General features: G+C 48.1%; 3 protein-coding genes across 6 annotated transcripts in view; 1 reads left to right on the top strand and 2 right to left on the bottom strand.

Annotated features, from left to right (window-relative positions):
* The window catches only part of IHO1 (interactor of HORMAD1 1), a 31,541-nt gene extending 27,035 nt beyond the window's left edge, over positions 1-4,506 (top strand). The window contains exons 7-8 of the mRNA XM_039228305.1: positions 2,186-2,289; positions 2,635-4,506. Coding sequence (XP_039084236.1) covers positions 2,186-2,289; positions 2,635-3,774 — 1,244 coding nt within the window. The 3' untranslated portion in view covers positions 3,775-4,506. The remainder of the gene's footprint in view (positions 1-2,185; positions 2,290-2,634) is intronic.
* Positions 4,507-11,584: 7,078 nt separating this feature from the next.
* Positions 11,585-15,491, bottom strand: CUNH3orf62 (chromosome unknown C3orf62 homolog). 3 transcript variants are annotated; one of them, XM_039228040.1, is made up of 4 exons: positions 15,034-15,491; positions 14,296-14,716; positions 13,288-13,379; positions 11,585-12,126 (listed from the first exon to the last, which is right to left on the bottom strand). In XM_039228040.1, the coding sequence occupies exons 2-4, from the start codon at positions 14,709-14,711 to the stop codon at positions 11,861-11,863; spliced, it is 774 nt and encodes a 257-aa protein (XP_039083971.1). In that variant the 5' UTR covers positions 14,712-14,716; positions 15,034-15,491; the 3' UTR covers positions 11,585-11,860. The 3 variants fall into 3 exon arrangements, with proteins under 3 accessions (XP_039083971.1, XP_039083972.1, XP_039083968.1); XM_039228041.1 differs by having other exon boundaries at positions 15,115-15,491; XM_039228037.1 differs by having other exon boundaries at positions 14,296-15,491.
* Positions 15,492-16,010: 519 nt separating this feature from the next.
* USP4 (ubiquitin specific peptidase 4) overlaps positions 16,011-19,395 on the bottom strand; it is a 44,734-nt gene continuing 41,349 nt past the window's right edge. For both annotated transcript variants that reach the window (XM_039228034.1, XM_039228035.1), the window contains 2 exons: positions 16,717-16,805; positions 16,011-16,336 (listed from right to left, as the gene is read on the bottom strand). In XM_039228034.1, the coding sequence (XP_039083965.1) occupies positions 16,175-16,336; positions 16,717-16,805 (251 nt within the window). In that variant the 3' untranslated portion in view covers positions 16,011-16,174. The remainder of the gene's footprint in view (positions 16,337-16,716; positions 16,806-19,395) is intronic.

The following is a 19,395-nucleotide window of genomic DNA, read 5'->3' as shown; positions in this document are numbered from 1 at the left end:
GCACCCGACTTCGGCTCAGGTCATGATCTCACGGTTCGTAAGTTTGAGCCCCATGTCGGGCTCTGTGCTGACAGCCAGCTCAGAGCCTGGAGCCTGCTTCAGATCCTGTATCTCCCTCTTATTCTGACCCTCCCCTGCTCACGCTGTCTCTATCTCAGAAATAAATAAAACATTAAAAAAAATTTTTAATGCCTATTTATTTTTGAGAGAGAGAGAGCGAGCACATGGCTGAGTGGCTTAGTTGGTTAAGTGTCCGACTTTGGCTCAACTCATGATCTCGTGGTTTGTGGGTATGAGCCCCATATCGGGGGCTCTCTGCTGTCAGTGCAGAGCCTGCTTTGGATCCTCTGTCCCCCTCTCTCTCTGCCCCTCCCCAGCTCATGCATGCTCTCTCTCTCTCAAAAATAAATAAGCTTTTTTTTTTTTTTCAAATCTGAAATGTAAGACTCCCCTTAAGAAGGTAATTATGTTTTATTTTAAAGAGAAACTCTGAAGTAAATCACTTAAACTTTATGAGATACCATGTGGTAAATTCCTGCCCTTGGCTGATAAGAGAAGACAAAAGACAGAATAATTAAAGCATGGGGAACTAACAAAGCACCTATCAGATTGAGGGAAGTTTTCAAGTAAGATCTAATTTGAGTCTATTATCCTGTCTTTTCAAGCACCAGATGTTACTTTTGTTTTCCTTCCATTTTTTGTGAAGAGTTAAGCATCTTTTGTTACCAAATTGTTTTTTACCCATCTAAAATAAAAACATTTTGTCAAGAATTTTGAAACATCAGGGGCGCCTGGGTGGCTTAGTTGGTTAAGCGTCCGACTTTCGCTTAGGTCATGATCTCGCGGTTCGTGGGTTCGAGCCCCGCGTCGGGCTCTGTGCTGACTGCCAGCTCAGAGCCTGGAGCCTGTTTCAGAGTCTGTGACTCCCTCTCTCTCTGACCCTCCCCTGCTCACGCTGTCTCTCTCTCTCCTAGAAATAAATAAAACATTAATTAAAAAAAAAATTAAAAAAAAAAGAATCTTGAAACATCCTTTAGATATATGAGAAGATAAAAGGAATCTCTGGTATATTATTCCTGATTATTTGTAAATTATACTTGCTATGCATTTAAGATGTATGTGAACTTATAATAATAGTTTATAGCATATGGCAGATACTCATCAAGTATTTGTTGAATATATGTAAGAGCATCTTCACATGACCTGCCATTTAGAAGAGGATGACAATAATTGATTGCAACACAATGGGTTATTAAGACTGTGTGTGTGTGTGTGTGTGTGTGTGCGTGCGCGCGCATGTATGTGTTTAAAATCTCTCTATGCCAGGGGCACCTGGGTGGTTTAGTAGGTTAAAAGCTCTCTATGCCAAAGAGAGGAATCAGTATCAGTCCTGAGAGGTTACAACTTGGGTCACCAAGTTCATTACAGCCCAAGTGTAAAGAGGGGATACATAAGTGGAGGGTGATAAGTGATGGTACAGCACACAGCAGAGAGGAGGAGCCCCCAAGCCAGCTAGGAAATGCTATTTTCCAAGGAGGGGACTTCTGAGAGCAGAAGAAAGAATAAGAATGAGTTGCACTGAGGTGGTGGTTGAGGGGAATGGGTAGAGTTGACAGGGGTAGAAGCAGAGATAGACTCCAAGCCAAGGGCATGCACAAGGGCAATGGCGAGAAGGAGATTGCTTAGGAAACAGAGCTCAGAGATGTGGGGGTGGATAGAGAAGGTGAGAGGAAGTGAGCCTGGGTCTGATGGCCAATTTAAAGATTTGGACTTTATCCAGTGGCCAGTGTGGTGCCATTGAAAGTTTCAACAAGGGTTTCAGAGGAGGCATGATCATATCTACACTCTCGAGAGAATACTCTGATGACGGGACCAAGAAGGTAGGCCAAGGAGGAGGTTGGTGCCATCATCTGGGCAGGTTTCAGTGTCCCTAGGAGGTGCTGAGATTGAGTCTGCCTTGGCCAGGATGTTCTCGGGAAGGGAAGGAAGAAGAGACAGCAGAGGAACTACCCTACTCTGGCTTTCTCTCCTCACTAAGGCTGATCTGGGTAGAGTTCTGGGCACTAGCTGAGCAGGCCCAGGTGGCCAGTGCCAGATTTTAGCTCCTTCCTCTCCGCCATTGTGGTCTGGGCAGGGTGGGCATGCCATAGTCTTCGTGAGATAATTGTCATTTTTCTGTATTTAGTGCAAGAGACTGTGCAGGCCCAGAGTGATCTGGTGTTGGGAACTGTGCATGACAAAGGCAACATGGAGCAGGTTGTCCTCGAGATACAGAAGAGATTTGATGCTGTAAGTGTGGATCCCAGCTTCTTTCATCAAGTATGTTTTTGGCTTTGTCACTAAGTCCCAGAGAGACACCTTTAAAGTTGCAATTTTTTTCAACCAAGAGCAGAACCAAGACAGGTCCCTTGTAATGGACCAAGGTAGAGGCCAACTTCCTTCTCAAAGGTTCTCCGGCATGATGTGGGGCGCAGGGGGCCCTGCTCCAGGGTGTAACCATGCCTCCTCTGTGACGCACCCAGCAAAGGACAAGCTGTGGTTCTGCCAGCACATGCTTTGATTGGTTTGCACATTTCACTGTACGTTCTGAGTTGCAGTGTCCATAACTCTTTTCTTTCCACTGTCTTTCCCTAGAGACAAGCAGAATTTATAGAAATGAAGTCCGGCCTGAAGCACCTTGAAGTTTTAGTTGCCCAGCAGAGTAAGGACTTCCAGCAGCTGTGTGAGCAGCTAGGCCAGCTGAATGTGGCCAGTGTCATAGCAGAGCTGAAGAGACTGATTTCAGTCCCTCAGGTACCTGGGCAGGTGAAAGACAGCACTTCCCAGACCTCACCACCTCTGGCTCAGAGCCTCAGCTTCACCAGGCAGGACAGATATGCCTCTGGGGAACCAGTTACGTGGCAAACTCAGGCCCTCCCTGCTGTCTGGAATCTTAATATGAGCTCCCTGCAGCCTGGGGAGTTTGCTGTCTGTCCTGAGGGAGCAAAAAGTGCTGCTCTCCAGGGAGAGGCTGTGCTGATGGCAGCTGGAACCGGCAAAAGAAACAGGCAAGTAAAGGACAAGGCAGTGCAGACCAACTGCAAGAATTGGACTCTGAATAATACCAGCTCTGAGAACCATGGCTCCAGCTCCCCAGGCCACAAAGTGCCTTGTGACAGGAACTGGGTTTCCCAAGGAGCCTCAAGGCTTATACCCCTGGACTTTGAATCCAGCATTAAGAACACCTGCCAAAAATGTCAAGCTGAAGGTGTGTTTTCGTGTGCCCCTTGCGAACAAAAGTTGGTGACTACACAGAAAGGCACAATTATGGAAAGAGGGAGGAAAGGCAAGCAGCAGCAGCCCAGGAAAGCCTGCAGAAGCAGGCTCCTAGCCAGGAAGCAAGAACAAACCCCTATCAAAGCCTGTGCTTTCAATTCTAAATATCCTCAGCTTCCAGTTTCTGGCCCACAGAGGCTCCCCCTGGAGCAGCAGGAACCCCTTACTCAGTCCCTGCATCTGTGGGGTGCCAGGACTCCCACAAAACCAGTCAGCCCTGTTCTGAGAGCAACAGTCATGCCCAGTAAGACAGTGAGGGAAGCGCAGGAGAATATTTTGCAGCACAGTGGGCATTCTTCCCAAGAAAATAGCCTGCTTTCTAAAAGTTCTCTGGGGGACCACCAGATGAGCTGGTTCAGTGACCTCCGCCTTGGAAGTTCACAGTCTCCTCTGTGCAAGGAGCCAGGCAAGAGTATGCTCTATGATCTGGGTTTTGACAGCAGTGATGATGGCTTTTGACCAGCCCATAAACTGACTTCAGCTGATAGTTAATTGGTCTCAGCTGGAAAGACAAATTCTAGAACACTGGGGCTGGCTAACAGCAGAAAGTCCCTGCAGCCTGATTGGAGCCCTCAGGAGGTCAGTGCAGGACAGGTGTGGGGTGGGAGGGCAGCTCTGGCATTCTGGGTAGCAGGTGCTTCCCATGACAGGCATAAGGGATAATTGCATCCTTATTTATTGGAGTGAGGTATGTGAAGATGGTGATGAGCTGGCGCAGCAGCCTCAGTGTAAGGCATCAGGAGGAGGGTGCTGTTTTTGGTGAAAGCAGGGCTGGCCTCCGTATGGATACTGAGTGGCAGAAGGGCTCTCACAGAACTGTTACTGTGGCAGCATGACTCCCAAACATTTTTGGTCTTCACAGGATTTCCTACACATGACCAATGCCTATCCAGGCCTCAGGATTTTTTAGTTACTATTTTTATCCAGTTTTACTGTCAGAGCACTTGCAGTTTTTGATCAGTGGACGTATTACAGGACACGCTGTCTTCTTGTGAACAGAGAAATAGAGAATGTTAAGCTGCCAATGAAAAAGAGGTGACATGCACCCAATAAATGCCCAGAGCGCCACTGTACACAAGCCACATAATCCCATTTTCCTTCCCAGCTGTTTTTCCCTATCCTGTTTTCAACCACCTTCAAGCTAATGAGAGCATCTAAGGACCCCGCATTATTTCCAGAGAGACATGGGCTTATATGAGACTTTGGCTATTTATATCTTGCAGCAGTTTTGAATTTTTGTTATATATATATGTATATTTATTTTATAACAAAAAATAAATTTTAAAAACATTTTTTCCATTAAGTTTATTGAAGGATCTCCCAACAACTTACTTGAGAAAATCAAGGGGCACCTGGGTGGATCAGTCGGTTAAGCATCCAACTTCAGCTCAGGTCATGATCTCATGATTCATGGGTTCAAGCCCTGCATCGGGCTCTGTGCTGACAGCTCAGAGCCTGGAGCCTGGTTTGGATTCTGTGTTTCCCTTTCTCTCAGCCCCTCCCCAACTCATGCTCTGGTTCTCTCTGTCTCAATAATAAACAAACATTTAAAAAGTTAAAAAAAAAAAAAAGAAAATCAAATAGGGTGTCTGAGTGGCTTAGTCGGTTGAGCTTCTGACTTTGGCTCAGGTCATGATCTCACAGTTCATGAGTTTGAGCCCCACACCAGGCTCTCTGCCGTCAGCACCAAGCCCAGAGCCTGCTTCATATCATCCATTCTCCAATCCCCCTCTCTGCCCCTCCCCCACTCATTCTCTCTCTCTCTCTTCCAAAAAATATTTTTAAAAAAGAAAATAAAATGCATAAGACATATACCATCTTTTTATTCCATAGACTTCACCCAAATGATTTTGAATAAACACCACCCTACTTGGACTAATTTCCTTTTTTCTTTTCCTTTATTGTTTGAAAGTAAAAATCCTCACTGGATGGATTGCCTTCCAGAATTTGCCCATTTTCAAGGCAATGCAGTAAATCACACTGGGACCTCTAAGTGGACCATTACAGAAAGCAGTGGCTCTTGATTTTTTTCTTATTTTCATTATTTTCAAGGGTGTGTATCCCTTTACAAAGGTGTGAGTTTAATTTAGCTGCAACACCTTTGTCAGGGATACTAGGCACCAGCCTAAGCTGCTCTTACTCCTGTTTCCAAACCACGGGCCTCCGATGACCTCTAGCTGGGAACCTCAGACAATGACAGTAGCCCTTTCCAAGGCCCAGGAAAGACTTGGACTTGGACTCTGCCTCGGGCTGCCCTGGTCTCTTCTCCCCATGAGCCTCACTGCATGCCTGTTCACCCTGCCCTCTGCCAGTCTCTATTGCCTTCCATACTGGTTTTCTCTGCTTGTACAAGGAAGGCATGGGAGGAAGGGGCCCAGCCATGCAATGGGGTCCTTCCAACCCTTCCCAAACTGACTGCAGGTGGTTGCTGAGCAGCAAGCATGAGGCTTGTAGACCAGAGGGGTTTGTATCTGGAAATCTTTTATTACTCTAAGCTGAAAAGTTTGATCATTTTAACTCAAAGTTGAGACGCTGTTGAGAGAATCCAATTAATATTTATGACTGTGGCTTTCTCACTGAAGGGTCTGTCCAATTTTGAAATGCCAAAGCAGGACCCTCTGTTCTCTGATTCTGCTGTGAATTATAAAATCCTGTATTTCTTCAGAAGTATTTAATTTTGTGTTATGAAGTCAAAGGTCAGAGTGACTCAGTGTTCTATGAGCTGGGTGTTTTTGTAGAATGAGCAGTAAATTTATCTCCCAACAAGGCTGAGTTAATTAAAATTACACTGCCTGTCTCTGGTAATCATCGGGAAAGGATATTCTGTTTCTTATTTTATTCCTAAGGCTTTTTTTTTTTTTAAACTACTGTGTTCCTGCCAGATTTGGTGAGCGTGACATATCCCAGGCACATCCCCAGAGCACACGATGTTTTTGGCTCTTTGGATAACTGATAGAGATGTGGCTACACAGGGGCGAAATAGTGGGAGGTCTATGGACCTAGGGCCCAGAGAGCCACCTAGGGGCTCCTCCCTCTGATAATGACCCCAGCTACATCTGAGGATGGAAATAAAGCGAATCACAGCACCTAATTGTCTTGACATTCAATTGTCATTTTTAAAGTTTTTATTTATTTAATTTGAGAGAGAGAGAGAGGGAGACTGAATCCCAAGCAGGCTCCAAGCCATCAGCATGGAGCCCGATGCAGGGCTCGGCTCGAACCCACCAACCATGACATCATGACCTGAGCTGAAATCAAGAGTCAGAGGCTTAACCCCATCTGAGCCACCTAGGCACCTCTCAAGTATCAATTTAAATGTCCTCTACAGAGTGGGCATCTGGGTGGCTCAGTCTTAATTTCGGCTTAGGTCATTATCTCACGGTTTGTGAGTTTGAGCCCCACATCCGGCTCTGCACTGATGGTGCAGAGCCTGCTTGGGATTCTCTCTCTCTCTCTCTCTCTCTCTCTCTCAGATAAATAAACTTAAAAAATAATGTCACCTACAGAGAGACCTTTTCCTGACCTCTTCTGTAAGAGCTTGCCCTACTCACTGCCCGTTCCCTTACCCTGTTTTAATTTTCTCCTACAGTTCCATCTGAAAGTCATATTGATGCACATACTTGATTTGCCTGCCTTGGTGGGTGGAATAGAAACCCCAGAAGCAAGAGCAGCATCTGCCTCATCCCAGGTGTATCTTCAGCACCCAGGAGAGTGTCTGACCTTAGTAGACACGTGACAAATACTGAGGGCAGGGATTGCTTGCTTAACATTTGAACTGCTCTTTGCAGCCCTGTCCCAAAGTCAGGTCTCTCTAGCATCCCTTTGCAACTTCCTTTGTGTTTTGTCTCAGAAGTTCCAAAGGTCTCCTGATGAGGGGGTCTCCTGCAATATGCCCTCTTTTCTACCAGGCAAGGTGCCAGCAAACTCTCTCCACCCAAAATGCCCAGAAAACCACAGCCTTTCTTTTGCCTTCCAAAAAGATAGTTGCTTCCTACAAGGGATGAGCAATTTTGAAAATTTTTTCATGCCAGGACTTAGGCCAGAACTCTTCATCAAAGCAGGCATTTTCAAGTTGGGCAAGCACAGAGTCCTTCCTCACTAGGGCTAGGATCCATTGTCAAGTAGATTTCCTAAGTAAAACTTGGTCCACTCTATTTTTCTGGGACATAAAATATTAACATTCTCTCACATACTCCAGGGAGAAAGCAAATTGCCAGAGCCTCAGATAGTCTTGGGGTGAAAGCCTTTTCAATTGTTATCTACATTTACGGTCAGGTGTAGTGGCTTCCCTTGTTCGAATGCCCTATTCATTGGCCATTGCCATATTCAATGCCTTTTGCTTTATTTAGTTAGAAGAGGTAGCATTCTGGTACCAGGTGAGCCCCCAGCTGGGCCATTCAACAAGAGGAAGATTGGCCTGAATTAGGCCTCTTTTGCAAATCCTCGTCCTCAATTTCTTTGAACACTGACAGCTCACAACTTCACAAGTGGGAGGATGGTGTTGCTGCCCTATCAGCACGTTCCTGGATACACAGGTGAGAGACACAGGGGCTGAGGAGTTCTGTTGCCTTCTGCCTGGTCCAAGGAGCCAGGGCAGGTAGGCCAGGAGGGAGCTCCCCTATTCCCCTACTGAGGGGAGCAGGAGGCAGGGGAGAGGGGGACCTGGAGATCCAGAAATGAGAAGACAGGCCCCAGTGCCTGATAGCACTGGCTGAGCCTCAGAGAGGCAGAGAAGTTCCCCCAGAACAGGAAGTTCCCCCTAACCGGAAGTTCCCCCAGAACTCACCTCGCAAGATTTCAGATTCTGATCTAGACCCATGTGGCTAGACAGCCATGCCCAGTAATGTGGAGAACATGGCAGTCTAGTTGAGGCTGAGGGCAGGGTCAACATTTCCAGCCCTTGAATTGTCCTTTTGAAAGAATTGTTGCTCTGCTCTCAGGCCTCAGCTGTGGTTCTCTGCTCCAAGCTGACCTTCACTCGGCCATTGGCTCATCTCTCTCCTTTATTCTACCCCTTCTTCCTCAGCCTGCCCTGTCTGCCCCCCAGCAGGTCCTAGGAGCTTCTGTGGGCCAGATCCTGCCTTACAAAGTCAACCAGTCTGTATACAGAACTGGTTTCTAGTAGCTTTGGCATGGACACTGGTGGGATGCAGCCAGGGGACTCTTACAGGGCTGGATGGACCCGGCTTCTCACATGCCTTATGCTGTGGCTTGAATTTGCAGTTTGCAACTAGCAGGTTCCAAAGCTCCTATTTATTCTTGAGGTTGCCTTGTTTCTATTTTGATTCCGCTAATCCAAATCACAGTTTGGTGTTTCCACGGAAACAATTCAGTGATTGTTTGGTTTGCCAAGATGAGCTGCGGGGGAGAGAACCAAATGACGTAAAACATTTTTAGTTTCTCAAATAGGACTATCATTGTCTCAAGAAGTCATTGGTCCCAGCCCCCCACAAACCCAAGGAAATGTTCTAGAGTCCTTTTCCCCTTCTAGCTAAGTCTGGAGACCATGCCCCAAACCCCCTGTGTGTGTAGATGAGCACACATCTGCCCAGTCAAGCAGACGACAAAGGCAGGAGGGTCTCCTTGGGACACCTCAGGAAGCCAGGGAGGCAGAGACAGGAGTCCAGGTCACCAGGGAGATGACCATATGGCTGCTCCTGCTAATCTGGGACTGGAGAGCCAGAGGCTCAGGGCTCACCTGCTTTAAGTGAACAAGCTGTATTTCTGCAGTGAGGAAAAGCTCCTTATCCAAGGACCCAAGGTGAATCACCCCTCTGGCAAATCTGAAGTTTTACATAAAGGTTTAGCTAAAACAGCAGTGTGTCTGTCTGGGGCCATGGAGAGCGGGGCCTCTCCCCGATGCTGAGCCTTGTTCTCAAGGACCACAGTCTCCTCCACAGGCAGAAATAATCCTCTCTTTGCAGTCTTCTCTGGTTGGGGTGAGGCCCCTATTGCCAGAAGCCGCTCCCTGTGCAAAAACCTGGGGGAGCGTGAATGCAGACCTAGAGCTTTCCGTCCGGGGATCCAGCAACTCCCCTGCCAAGGCCCCGTGACTTCTCCCACTGTGGGTCTGGTCTCTGCCCCAGTTTCTGGGAACCATGAAGGTCAGGTGTGGGCGGTTCGCTGGTGAGGGATACCCTTGGCTGTGGTGGAGATGGGGTTTCTAAGAAGCCATACATGTCCACTGTAGAAAAATGAGAAAATACGGACAAGGAAAAAAACAACAACAACAAAACCTTACCTTCCATAACAATTTCCTGTATATGCCGTGCTCATACACACATTTGTACAAACTTGGAATCAACTGCACTTTCAAAAAAGAAATACATTTCAAATTTTGGAATAACTTTAGATTTACAGGAAAGTTGCAGACAGTTTGTATCTACCCTTCACCCAGTTTCCCCTAATGTTAACACCTTACATAACAGGCATATTTGTCAAAGTTAAGAAACTAACAAATACATGAACTCTAGCCTTTTATTTAGACTTCCCCAGTTTTTCCATTAATATCTTCTGTTCCAGGATCCAGTCCAGGATACTACCCTGTGTTGTAGACAGCATGTCTCCTTAGTCTTCACTGGGCTGTCACAGGTTTTGAGTCTTTCCTTGTTCTCATGACCTCGACAATCTGGAGTGCTGGCCAGGCATCCTGCACAATGTCCCCCTAATCTGGGTTTGTCGGACATTTGGTGTATGATTGGACTGGGGATGTGGGGGTTTTGGTAAGGGCACGATAGAGGGGGAGCACCCTTTTCATTGCTCCCTGTGGGGGGCAGAAAGTTCATCCACATGACATCACTGGTAGTGTTACCTTCATCACGTGCTTACGTGCCATCAGGCTTCTGCACAGAAATCTGTTTTTCTTTTTCCTTGCTCTGTTCCTTGGAAGTGACCCACTAAGTCTAGCCTGGCCTCAAGGGGTGGTGATGGGGTAAGAGAGTGGATTAAGCTCCACCTTCTCTTTGGGAGACAATCCACACCAGCGCTTATTATTTGAACCTGTTTGAGCCCTTTTTTGGATCTCAAGTAGACCTCTCTCTATGCACACAGCTGTTCTTTACTTGAGCAGTATGGCTAAGGATGCTGTGAGCATTATTTTCATTTGCTCCTGTCCGTTTTGCTATGGGAGAAGAAACTGGCCCCCAACTCCACAGACTATGAGTGCTTATTGAGGCTGCCATCCCCTGCAGGGACTGAATGTCCTCTGGTTAACCTTGTCCTGCCCCTGCCCCAGGTAGGGCAGTGGTGGTGGCTGCCCCAGCAGGGGAGGCCCATCCCTTGAAGTGGCCGGAGGCTAGTGGTGCCATTTGCTCCATTAAGGAGTGAGCACACAGTCTCCACCTGAGAGCTTGCAAGAATCACCAGACCTGTGGTCACCGGCTCTGCAGCCCGCCCTGTGCTGAGGTCTCGCCTAAAAGATGGCCTTTCGGAGGGGGGCCCTTGGTAGCAGGCCTTCCTTCCCAGTTCTCTGGGTTATTTGAGCTTTGGGTCTTACAACAGCCCCTGTGCCAGCCTCCTCACCCCCATCCTCCCTACATGAGCCCAGAAGTCAGGCACTTCCCTGAGACTCCATTTCTGGGCATCAAATCTTGCCCAATAGCTTATTTTTCCTGAAAGAACATCATGGTTTTGAGATATTTGCCGAAATAATTTCTGATGATGCCCTTGTCCTTTCTTTCCAGGAGTGTGGCTAGAGGCAGCCCTGTTATGCTTTTCTTGCTATGCCAACGTCAGAAGGGCAGTGAGCTGGCTCCTCTTTCACTCCCTGCCCATCTTGCCCCAGCAGGGTCATTGCCACAGGGTCTCCAGGCCTGGAGTGGGATGCATGAGGCTCAGGCATGAAGGTGGATGGGCAGGACCTTTGCTTACCTTTTTGTCTCATTACCCTTGGCTGAGGGCCCAGAGGTCTGATGTGGAGAGTGTGGTGGGGAGGCCTCATGGGAGTGTCCTGTCAGGAGGGGATCCGCCCCTCCAACACAACCATGAGGTCCCTGCAGAGGCTTTCAAGCTGAACAGGGGCAGGGCTGGGGGACACTGACGGGAGGTTGGTCTGGACAAGAGGAGAGCATGGAGCCCGTGCAGAGAACAGGCAGCCCTGTGCAAGGGTGGAAAGTGTGCATGGGTGGCAGAGCACCTGAGGCCACAGTCTGTGTAGGCTGTGCTGGCCTGGGCTGGGCTGGTCCCAGGGAGTGCACAAAGCCCACCCTGGTTGTGGCCCCAGTACTTACTCACGGGCCCATGGGAAAAGAATACCAGAAGACGCAGCAGAGGCCCACGACCCATACCTGCCTTGGGTACTGGGTGTATTAAATGTCAATCAAAAACACATTTGAGATTTCAAGGAAAGTGAAAAAAAAAGTTAACAATAAGAAACATTTCAAAGCAACAATTAAAAAAAAAATGGGCTTTCAGCTCAAAAAGGGACACAACTAGAAGTTAAAGACGGTGTGGTAACCCAGTTCTGCCAGCCATTCGGCAGTGGCCCACAGTGACACCAATCACTGCCTGAGAGGCAGCCTCCTGCTGGAAAGAACCAAAGCTGTCCTTACTCAATTTGGTATTTAAAAGAGGCCATCAAATTGTAGTCTTCTTCCAAGTCCAGCACAGTCTCAACGATACTGTGATCATCGAAAGCCTGCTTGAGGCTGCCAGGCTCTGCATCTGAGGCCTTCTGAGGGCTCTCGTCCGAGAGCAGAGCCCAGGTTTCCTCCCTGAAGGGCGAGCCTCCACAGTGGCCACACACGCGGCTCAACGTGTTTTCAAATTCTAGCTTCCCAGCCAGTTCTTCAATAGCTCGGATGCTTGCATGGTCTTGAAAATAAGAACATCCCGCATTACAATTCCAGTGAGAGGCTCCCAAAGCCATTCCAGGCCCAAGTTAAAACCCACAAATGGGCGGTCACTCTTCAGGGACTGTGCCAAGCCCGGCATTGCTGCTCTGAGGCGGGCAAGCTGCCAGAGTGAGGGCCTCATTTTTAGGTGGGCTTGATGCCCTCCCTCTCAGCTCCACATTTCTTGAGCCCAACTACCTGCCAGTTCCCAAGGAAGGTATAAGTGGGAGGACACAGAGATGCATACGCTTGTCTTGGATCTCAGGGAACTCCCTGACCTGCAGGCATGACCAGACATAGTGTGAAAAAAAACCCCAGTCTTTTGGGGAATCCACATGTTGCCTGGGGCTGGCAAGGGTGTGGAAGATAGTGAGCTGAGGCAGGTGACTTCAGCTCCCCTCTTGGGACTACTGGAGGAGACTGTCTTCTCACAGTGGGCTGGCAGGGGTCTTGCTCTGTGGCCTGGAGTATCTTCTCACCAGGCCTCCTTTTCATCTCCATAACCTGGAGACACTTCCAGAGATAAGAGCTTCAGGCAGCCCCCAAGGCCATGCATCCCTTAACTAGGGGCTATTGGCCCACTGTACAGTGTGAGTCATTTAGAAATGGAGCATATATAAATACATACATACATACATAATAAAAATAGGTCATGCATAGTTTACACAATGTACAGATGTGTGTGTAGAAAAAAACCCTCTGACGGGATGTACAGCACTATGTTAACTGTGGCTTTCTCTGGCTGCTGGAATTACAGGGGAGCTTTGGGGATCCTTCCAATATTATGTTACCCACCCACCCCACCATGCCCCCTCTTTGCCTATATCCTTGACTCCAGGTCTCAACTCAACCACCAAGTCCTGGGGAGCCACTGTCCCTTATATCCAGGGATTCACTGTACTAGACATTTATGAAATGACCCGATTCCTGTGTGACTCCATCAGGCTATCAGTTCCATGAGGGCTCTATGCAGACAGCCTGCCATAGGGAAAACAAATGTACCATGTAGATGGATGAGAACTAAGACAGTGGTTTTTTTTTTGTTTGTTTGTTGTTTTTTTTTTTTTAAGACACCTGCTGACTCAGGACCTGCACGAAGGACCTATTCTAAGGAGAGGACAGACCTGCCCTCTGTACTCACCGATCATATCAAGCAGATCCTTTGTGACCTCTTGGCTAGAACTGCTGAGTGGCATGTTTGAGTCAACCTTCAAATCTTTCTCCATATCTTTCCTGCAACCCCCAGGTAGGAAAAAAAAAAAAGAAGAAGAAGAAGAAGAAAGAAGAAAGAAGAAAGAAGGAAGAAGGAAGAAGAAGAAGAGGAGGAGGATTAGAGCCTCTTTCAAGAAAATATTGTAGGGAACTCAGTGTTAGATAATCTTAAAAACAAAACTGGTAACTTTAAATTGTCTTCTGTGCTGCGTATAGAGAGGACAACTGGAAACTGCTCAATCAGTGAGGCTGACTAATAGCATCATCCTAATGACTCACAAGTATCCCAGACAGTGCATTAATGCGTATGAATACCCACATGACATTTGTAGAATGGAACCAACTAAATAGCTTCTTTGTTCTCTGCCTCTGGGTCAGCCAAGATGGCAGGACCTTAAAGTTTCATCCCATAAGGTCATCCTTTCTCCAAATCAAGGTGCCGAGAATCAGGCAGTTTAAACCTACCAGGAGAGGGGTGCCCTGCTGGCTCAGTCAGAAGAGCATGTGACTCTTGGTCTCGGGGTGGTGAGTTCAAACCCCATGTTGAGTGTTGAGATTACTTAAATAAACTTTAAAGCTACCAGGGAGTAAAAAGGTCTAGGGGACATCTTAACTCAGGGACGGCCTAAAAACCGGTGGGGTGGGGTGGGGTGGGGTGAAGGGAGAAAAAGCAAGAATGAAGGCAGGAAGTATCCATTCAGTTTGTCCCTAGTATGGACATTGTTTCTGCAGCATAAAAAATGAAGCGCTTTAGAAATCAGGTTCTCTAACGTTCCCTACCCCTGTAGGGCCTGCAAGGTACTTTCTAGGACTAGTCTGACCATCCTAAGGGGGAGGCAAAGGCAGTGCTATGAATTCAATTTAGGAACTTCAAACGGAATTTTTAGAAATGAGATCCCCTTAATCGTAACTTTTTACACTATCAAACTGGAATCACCTTAGGCTGTCTTTTCTCCAGTTCTCCCCATCTCCTGTGGCTCTCCAAAACTGTCTTTCCGGTGCCAAAATGGAGGAATGCGTCAATACGTTTTCTTTACTGGCCAGAGGTTTCCTTTTCGCGTATAAAGCATGTGGCTTTGCGTTCATTGGGGCATGGTTTGGAGCAAAAGCAGGGCTCTCAGTCTCAGGAGCACAAGGGACTGGAGCGAAAGGAGCAAGGGAGGAGGAGGAGCAGGCTGCCAGCGGGTGCCTCCTGCAAAGAAGCCGGTGCACAGGGAGGGGGAAGGAGAGCGGCGTGGTGTCCTGCTCCAGCCTCTGCTGGCCTGAGCACTCCTTGGAATGACTGACACCTTCAAAGGCCCGGTCAATGGCTGCAGTCAGCTCCTTTCTGCATCTTCTCAGTTTTTCAGACATTTCCCCTAAAAGCGACCATGTCTTTATTATGTAATACATTAGGAATGCACAGAGCATCAGGAATATAACATTAACATATCAAGCTGCAAACCACCCCCGAAAGGCGCATCTCCTGGAGCTTGATCCACGCCACAGGACAGAGGCCACAGTAACCCACACTCCAGGTGGGAGTGGGGGTGGGGGTAGGGGTAGGGGTGGACTTCCTCCCTGTGCGGCGGGTGTGGCCCGCGGTTCTCCGGGAGGAACCTGCAATCTGGAGCCCCAGGACGCTCGGCCCCGCCTCCCCCTGCTCCCGGGCCCGCCCGCCCCTGCCGCCCAGTACAGCCATCTCTGCAGCACCCTCGGCCCCCGCCAGCGGCCAGCCTCCGGCCCTACGGCAGAAGGTCCGCGGCCACGTCCTCACCCGGCAACGCAGCCACACCGCCACCCCCACCAACGGTCGCCGCGCGTGCCCAGGAACGGCGCCTCCCCCACCCCCAAAGGTTAAAGGTCAGACAAGAATGCCTGGACGACCACCTAGTTCTTTAAACCCATGTGGTCCAGAGGGGAACGGAGCTAGCGGGATCCCCACCCGCCTCCCCTGCCCAGCGAGGGAGGCTGGTGAGGACTGCGGGGGCCAGAATCGCCTGGGAGAAGGTGGGGGCGCGGAACCCCCAGAAGCCACTGGAGGGGCGATCTCACTTCTTACCAAAGTTGGCAAGAAGGGAAGGTTCCTGTTCTCAAGCCAACATGGAGAGAAACCTGAGGGCCACGGAACCCAGCAGTTTTGTGAACCGACTTCTTTTAAGTGATGCCTAATAAAAGCTCCACACTGTATCCAACAGTCTCAATTCATCAAGAACGGTGAGGGACTTAACAGAACTGCTAGGTTCCACACGAGATTGAGGGGCAGGGGACCCCAACACCAAATATTTTCATTTCATTAGGGGGAAGAAAGATGGAAATTCCAAGATGACTTAAAGGGATACAGAAACTGGCTTCAGTGGCTAATTTTGAGGGAATTATAAACCCATCTCAGTGCATAGCAAGGGAGAAGGGGACAACATCAAGTGAAGTTGAGGCTTGGTTTACTGTGGGCAGACTGCTGGGGTGACCGGTAATCAGCACCAGAATAAGAAATCCAGGAACTCAGGGCAGCCTGCGGCAGGTCTTCATACTCAATTAGTGTTCCTCTCCATTCTTTAGAATGCACAGGACTTACTCCACTGTGCACCCCCCACCCCACCCCCTAATTTCCACCCCACAGGTCTTATAAGAAATTTCTCACCACCTGCATAAAAAGAAAAATAACTCAGCCTCTTGACATAACCCTTCTGAGCAAACAGGGTCTTTTTTTTTTTTTTCTTCTGCTCATAAAAGAGAATTTCCTCATCTGGTTTTTAGACTAGTAGTCTCCAGGGTGTCAGATGTTCTCCTGGGGGATTACACTGGCGCTGTGGGGTGGCAGAGTCACGGAGGCAGCATCAGTTGGTGTCCATACTGCAAGCCTCATCGTCGCCCATGCCCTGCTGCGAGCCGCTTGGGCTCGTCCCTCCCTCAGAGGATCTGGGAAAACTGATGAGTGAAGGTGTCTTATAAAATTCATCATCTCGACGTTGGTAAAATAGCACATAAGCTGCTTTTGTCTAAAACACAAGAGGGGAAAAGTTCATTTACTGGTTGGAATTATCACCCATTCTCCCCAGCTTTTCTCTCACTGTTCCAGACCCACTCTCAAGCATCTGCCATTGTGCCCTGTGCGTCCATGCACAGAGGCAACCATGAAGGTGACTCTACCCAGAGTGGGGAAAGGTCAGCGCCCTGACAGAACCCAGAGAGTTGAGCTTCTCATTTAGGAAGGGTCCCAGAAGGAATGGCAGTCAACTCTTTTTCCACCACACCCAGCTCCCGCTGTCACATCAGGATGACCAAATAACCAACCAGCCCAGGAGACTCTTCCCAGCAGACCCAGGAGATTTCTACCCAGAAAGGTAAGAGGAGGAACCAAGTATTAGAGCCTACTCACCACTATCTGATCCTCGGAGGCCAGGGACACATTGCTATCATCAAAATAATACCATTTCCCATTCAGTTTGTTCTTCGCGTATGCGGTGTCTGCCAGGTCAACAAAGAAAATACCTCTAGCAATCACCAGAGAACTAGTCTGGCTCGTTTATTACACTGAACAGTAATAAAACTCTAAAAATATGAAACAATGTTCTCACTCATATGTGGAATTTAAGAAACTTAACAGAAGACCATGGGGTAAGGGAAGGGGGGAAAAAGGTTACAAACTGAGAGGGAGGCAAACTAAGACTCTTAAATACAAAGAACAAACTGAGGCTTGATGGGGAGGTGCAGGGGAAGGGAAAATGGGAGGTGCAGGGGAAGGGAAAAGGGGAAGGGAGGTGCAGGGGAAGGGAGGCAAACTAAGACTCTTAAATACAAAGAACAAACTGAGGCTTGATGGGGAGGTGCAGGGGAAGGGCATGAAGGAGGGCATTTGTTGGGATGAGCACTGGGTGTTGTATGTAAGTGATGAATCATGGGAATCTATCCCCAAAAGCAAGAGCACACTGTATACTCTGTATGTTAGTTAACTTGACAATAAATTATATTTTAAAAAATGAATAAAAGAAAACAAAGACCCTGAAATTAAATTTATAGCTAACAACCAAAAGACAATTCCTTTTTGAAACTTGTTCTTTCTCAAAAAGGCTCTGAAAAGGTAAAAATGGAGTCATCAGGGACCAAGGCTTTATTTAAAAAAATTTTTTTTAAACATTTATTTATTATTGACAGACAGTGAGAGACAGAGCACGAACATGGGCGGGGCAGAGAGAGAGGGAGACACAGAATCCTAAGCAGGCTCCAGGCTCTGAGCTGTTAGCACAGAGCCCGACGCAGGGCTCGAATCCACGAACCGCGAGATCATGACCTGAGCCGAAGTCAGACGCTTAACCGACTGAGCCACCCAGGTGCCCCAGGGACCAAGGCTTTAAACTGTAATTTTGTGGGTTACTTGGGTGGTGTAGTTGGTTAAGCTTCTGACTTTAGCTCAGGTCATGATCTCAGTTTGTGGGTTCAAGCCCCGCATCAGGCTGTGCATGCTGACAGCTCAGAGCCTGGAGGCTGCTTCTGTCTTTCACCCTCTGTCCTTCCTCCTCCCCCCGCCCCACTGCTTGTGCTCTCTCTAAAATAAAACATTAAAAATTTTTTTCATTTAAAAGAATAATAATAGGGGCACCTGGGTGGGCTCAGTCAGTTAAGCATCCAACTTTGGCTCAGGTCATGATCTCACGGTTCATGGGTTCGAGCCCTGCATCGGGCTCTGTGCTGACAACTCAGAGCCTGGAGCCTGCTTCGGATTCTGTGTCTCCCTCTCTCTCTGACCTTCCCCTCTCACACTGTCTCTCAGAAATAAATAAAACATTAAAAAATAAAAAAAAAATATTTAAGCAAAAATGGCTCTCAAAATAACAGGCCACGTCAAACTCCCCCACTTGGTCCAGGGAGATGGCTATTACTGCCTCGTTCTGCCTCTGGAGCCTCTGGGGTAATCCTGGTAAGAGACATGCTGGGCATCTGGGTTTGCAAAGCTGGGGATGTGGACAAGATGACTCACAGTCATCAGTTTCAGAGAAAGATAAATTTGAGTCCAAGTCTGTGGCTGGATAACAATGCCTCACGGTGGTCTAAGCATTTCCCACAGTCAATGCTTCCTGTCTTGATTCTACACTGTTCTCTAGCAGGATGTGTTTACAACAGCAATCCCAGCAGCAATGACCAATTCCTGCTCTCCCCAGACTCTACGCGACGACAGACTCTAATGGAGGACTGGGTGCTAGTCTCCACCTGCCACATGACTCTGGGCCAGCCATTTAGCTCTTCATCAGAGCACCTACACAAAGCAGGGGCAAAGAACACAGAAGAAGGTGCCGACAGCCTGTCCCCATTGTCCGTGCTTGTCAAAACAGCCACAGTGGTGGTTCTCGATCCTGGAGTTCCAATTGTGGACCCAATGTGGGTTCTCACACAACCAGGCTAAGCTCATGGATGAGAACACAGAAGGATATGGAGGCTAAGAAACTTTCCCAAATGGTATGTTTATATACTAAAATAGTACTTAAAAGTAAGTTCATTTTTTTAAAGTAAATTCATTTGACATGCATGAACACAGATACCAAAATTAATTTTGGGAGGAAAAAAGTTGCAGGAAGTGCTGCAGGATATGATGTGATCAGAGGTAGCCAATAGCCATTCCAGTAGAGCCCAATTTTCAAACAGGTGCAGTTTTTATTTCCCAGCCTCCCCACAGCTAGATGTAGCCATGTGCCTAGTTATAGCCAATGAGATGTACACAGAGGAGTTGTGGGAGATTTCTGGTAAGATGGCTTAAAGGGGAAGTTTGTGCCCCTTTTCCTCTTCTTCTGATGGCCTGGAAGGTAGACAAGAGGGCTGGACACTGAGCAGCCAACCTGAGTGAGCCATGAGGTGATATAGTAAAAAGGGAGGGGCAGGAGAGCAGACTGTTGAGCCAACAGAAAAAGCTTACCAGTACAAGGGAGAAGACTGGGGCTTAGGGCAGTTTTGTAATCTGCTGAGAATATAAAAGGAACTGATATCTCCCATGGTGTCATCTCTAGGGTCCTAATACTGGGTGTAGTGGCAGTTGGCATGGTGCAGATGCAGCAGAAATGGGAGG

This window comes from Hyaena hyaena, unplaced genomic scaffold, assembly GCF_003009895.1.
Source record: "Hyaena hyaena isolate Hyena2069 unplaced genomic scaffold, ASM300989v1 scaffold_30, whole genome shotgun sequence".
NCBI classification, from domain to species: Eukaryota; Metazoa; Chordata; class Mammalia; order Carnivora; family Hyaenidae; genus Hyaena; species Hyaena hyaena.
This window is presented reverse-complemented; position numbering and strand designations above follow the sequence as displayed.

Excerpts from the sequence above, each read along its gene's own strand:
- CUNH3orf62 (XM_039228037.1), bottom strand. The coding sequence starts at position 14,768 with ATGCTCTGTGCATTCCTAATGTATTACATAATAAAGACATGGTCGCTT. Across the intron at positions 13,380-14,295 it reads TGGAGAAAAGACAGCCTAAG|GAAAGATATGGAGAAAGATT; the intron begins GTGATTCCAGTT and ends TGGGGGTTGCAG. Across the intron at positions 12,127-13,287 it reads GGATCTGCTTGATATGATCG|ACCATGCAAGCATCCGAGCT; the intron begins GTGAGTACAGAG and ends CTTATTTTCAAG.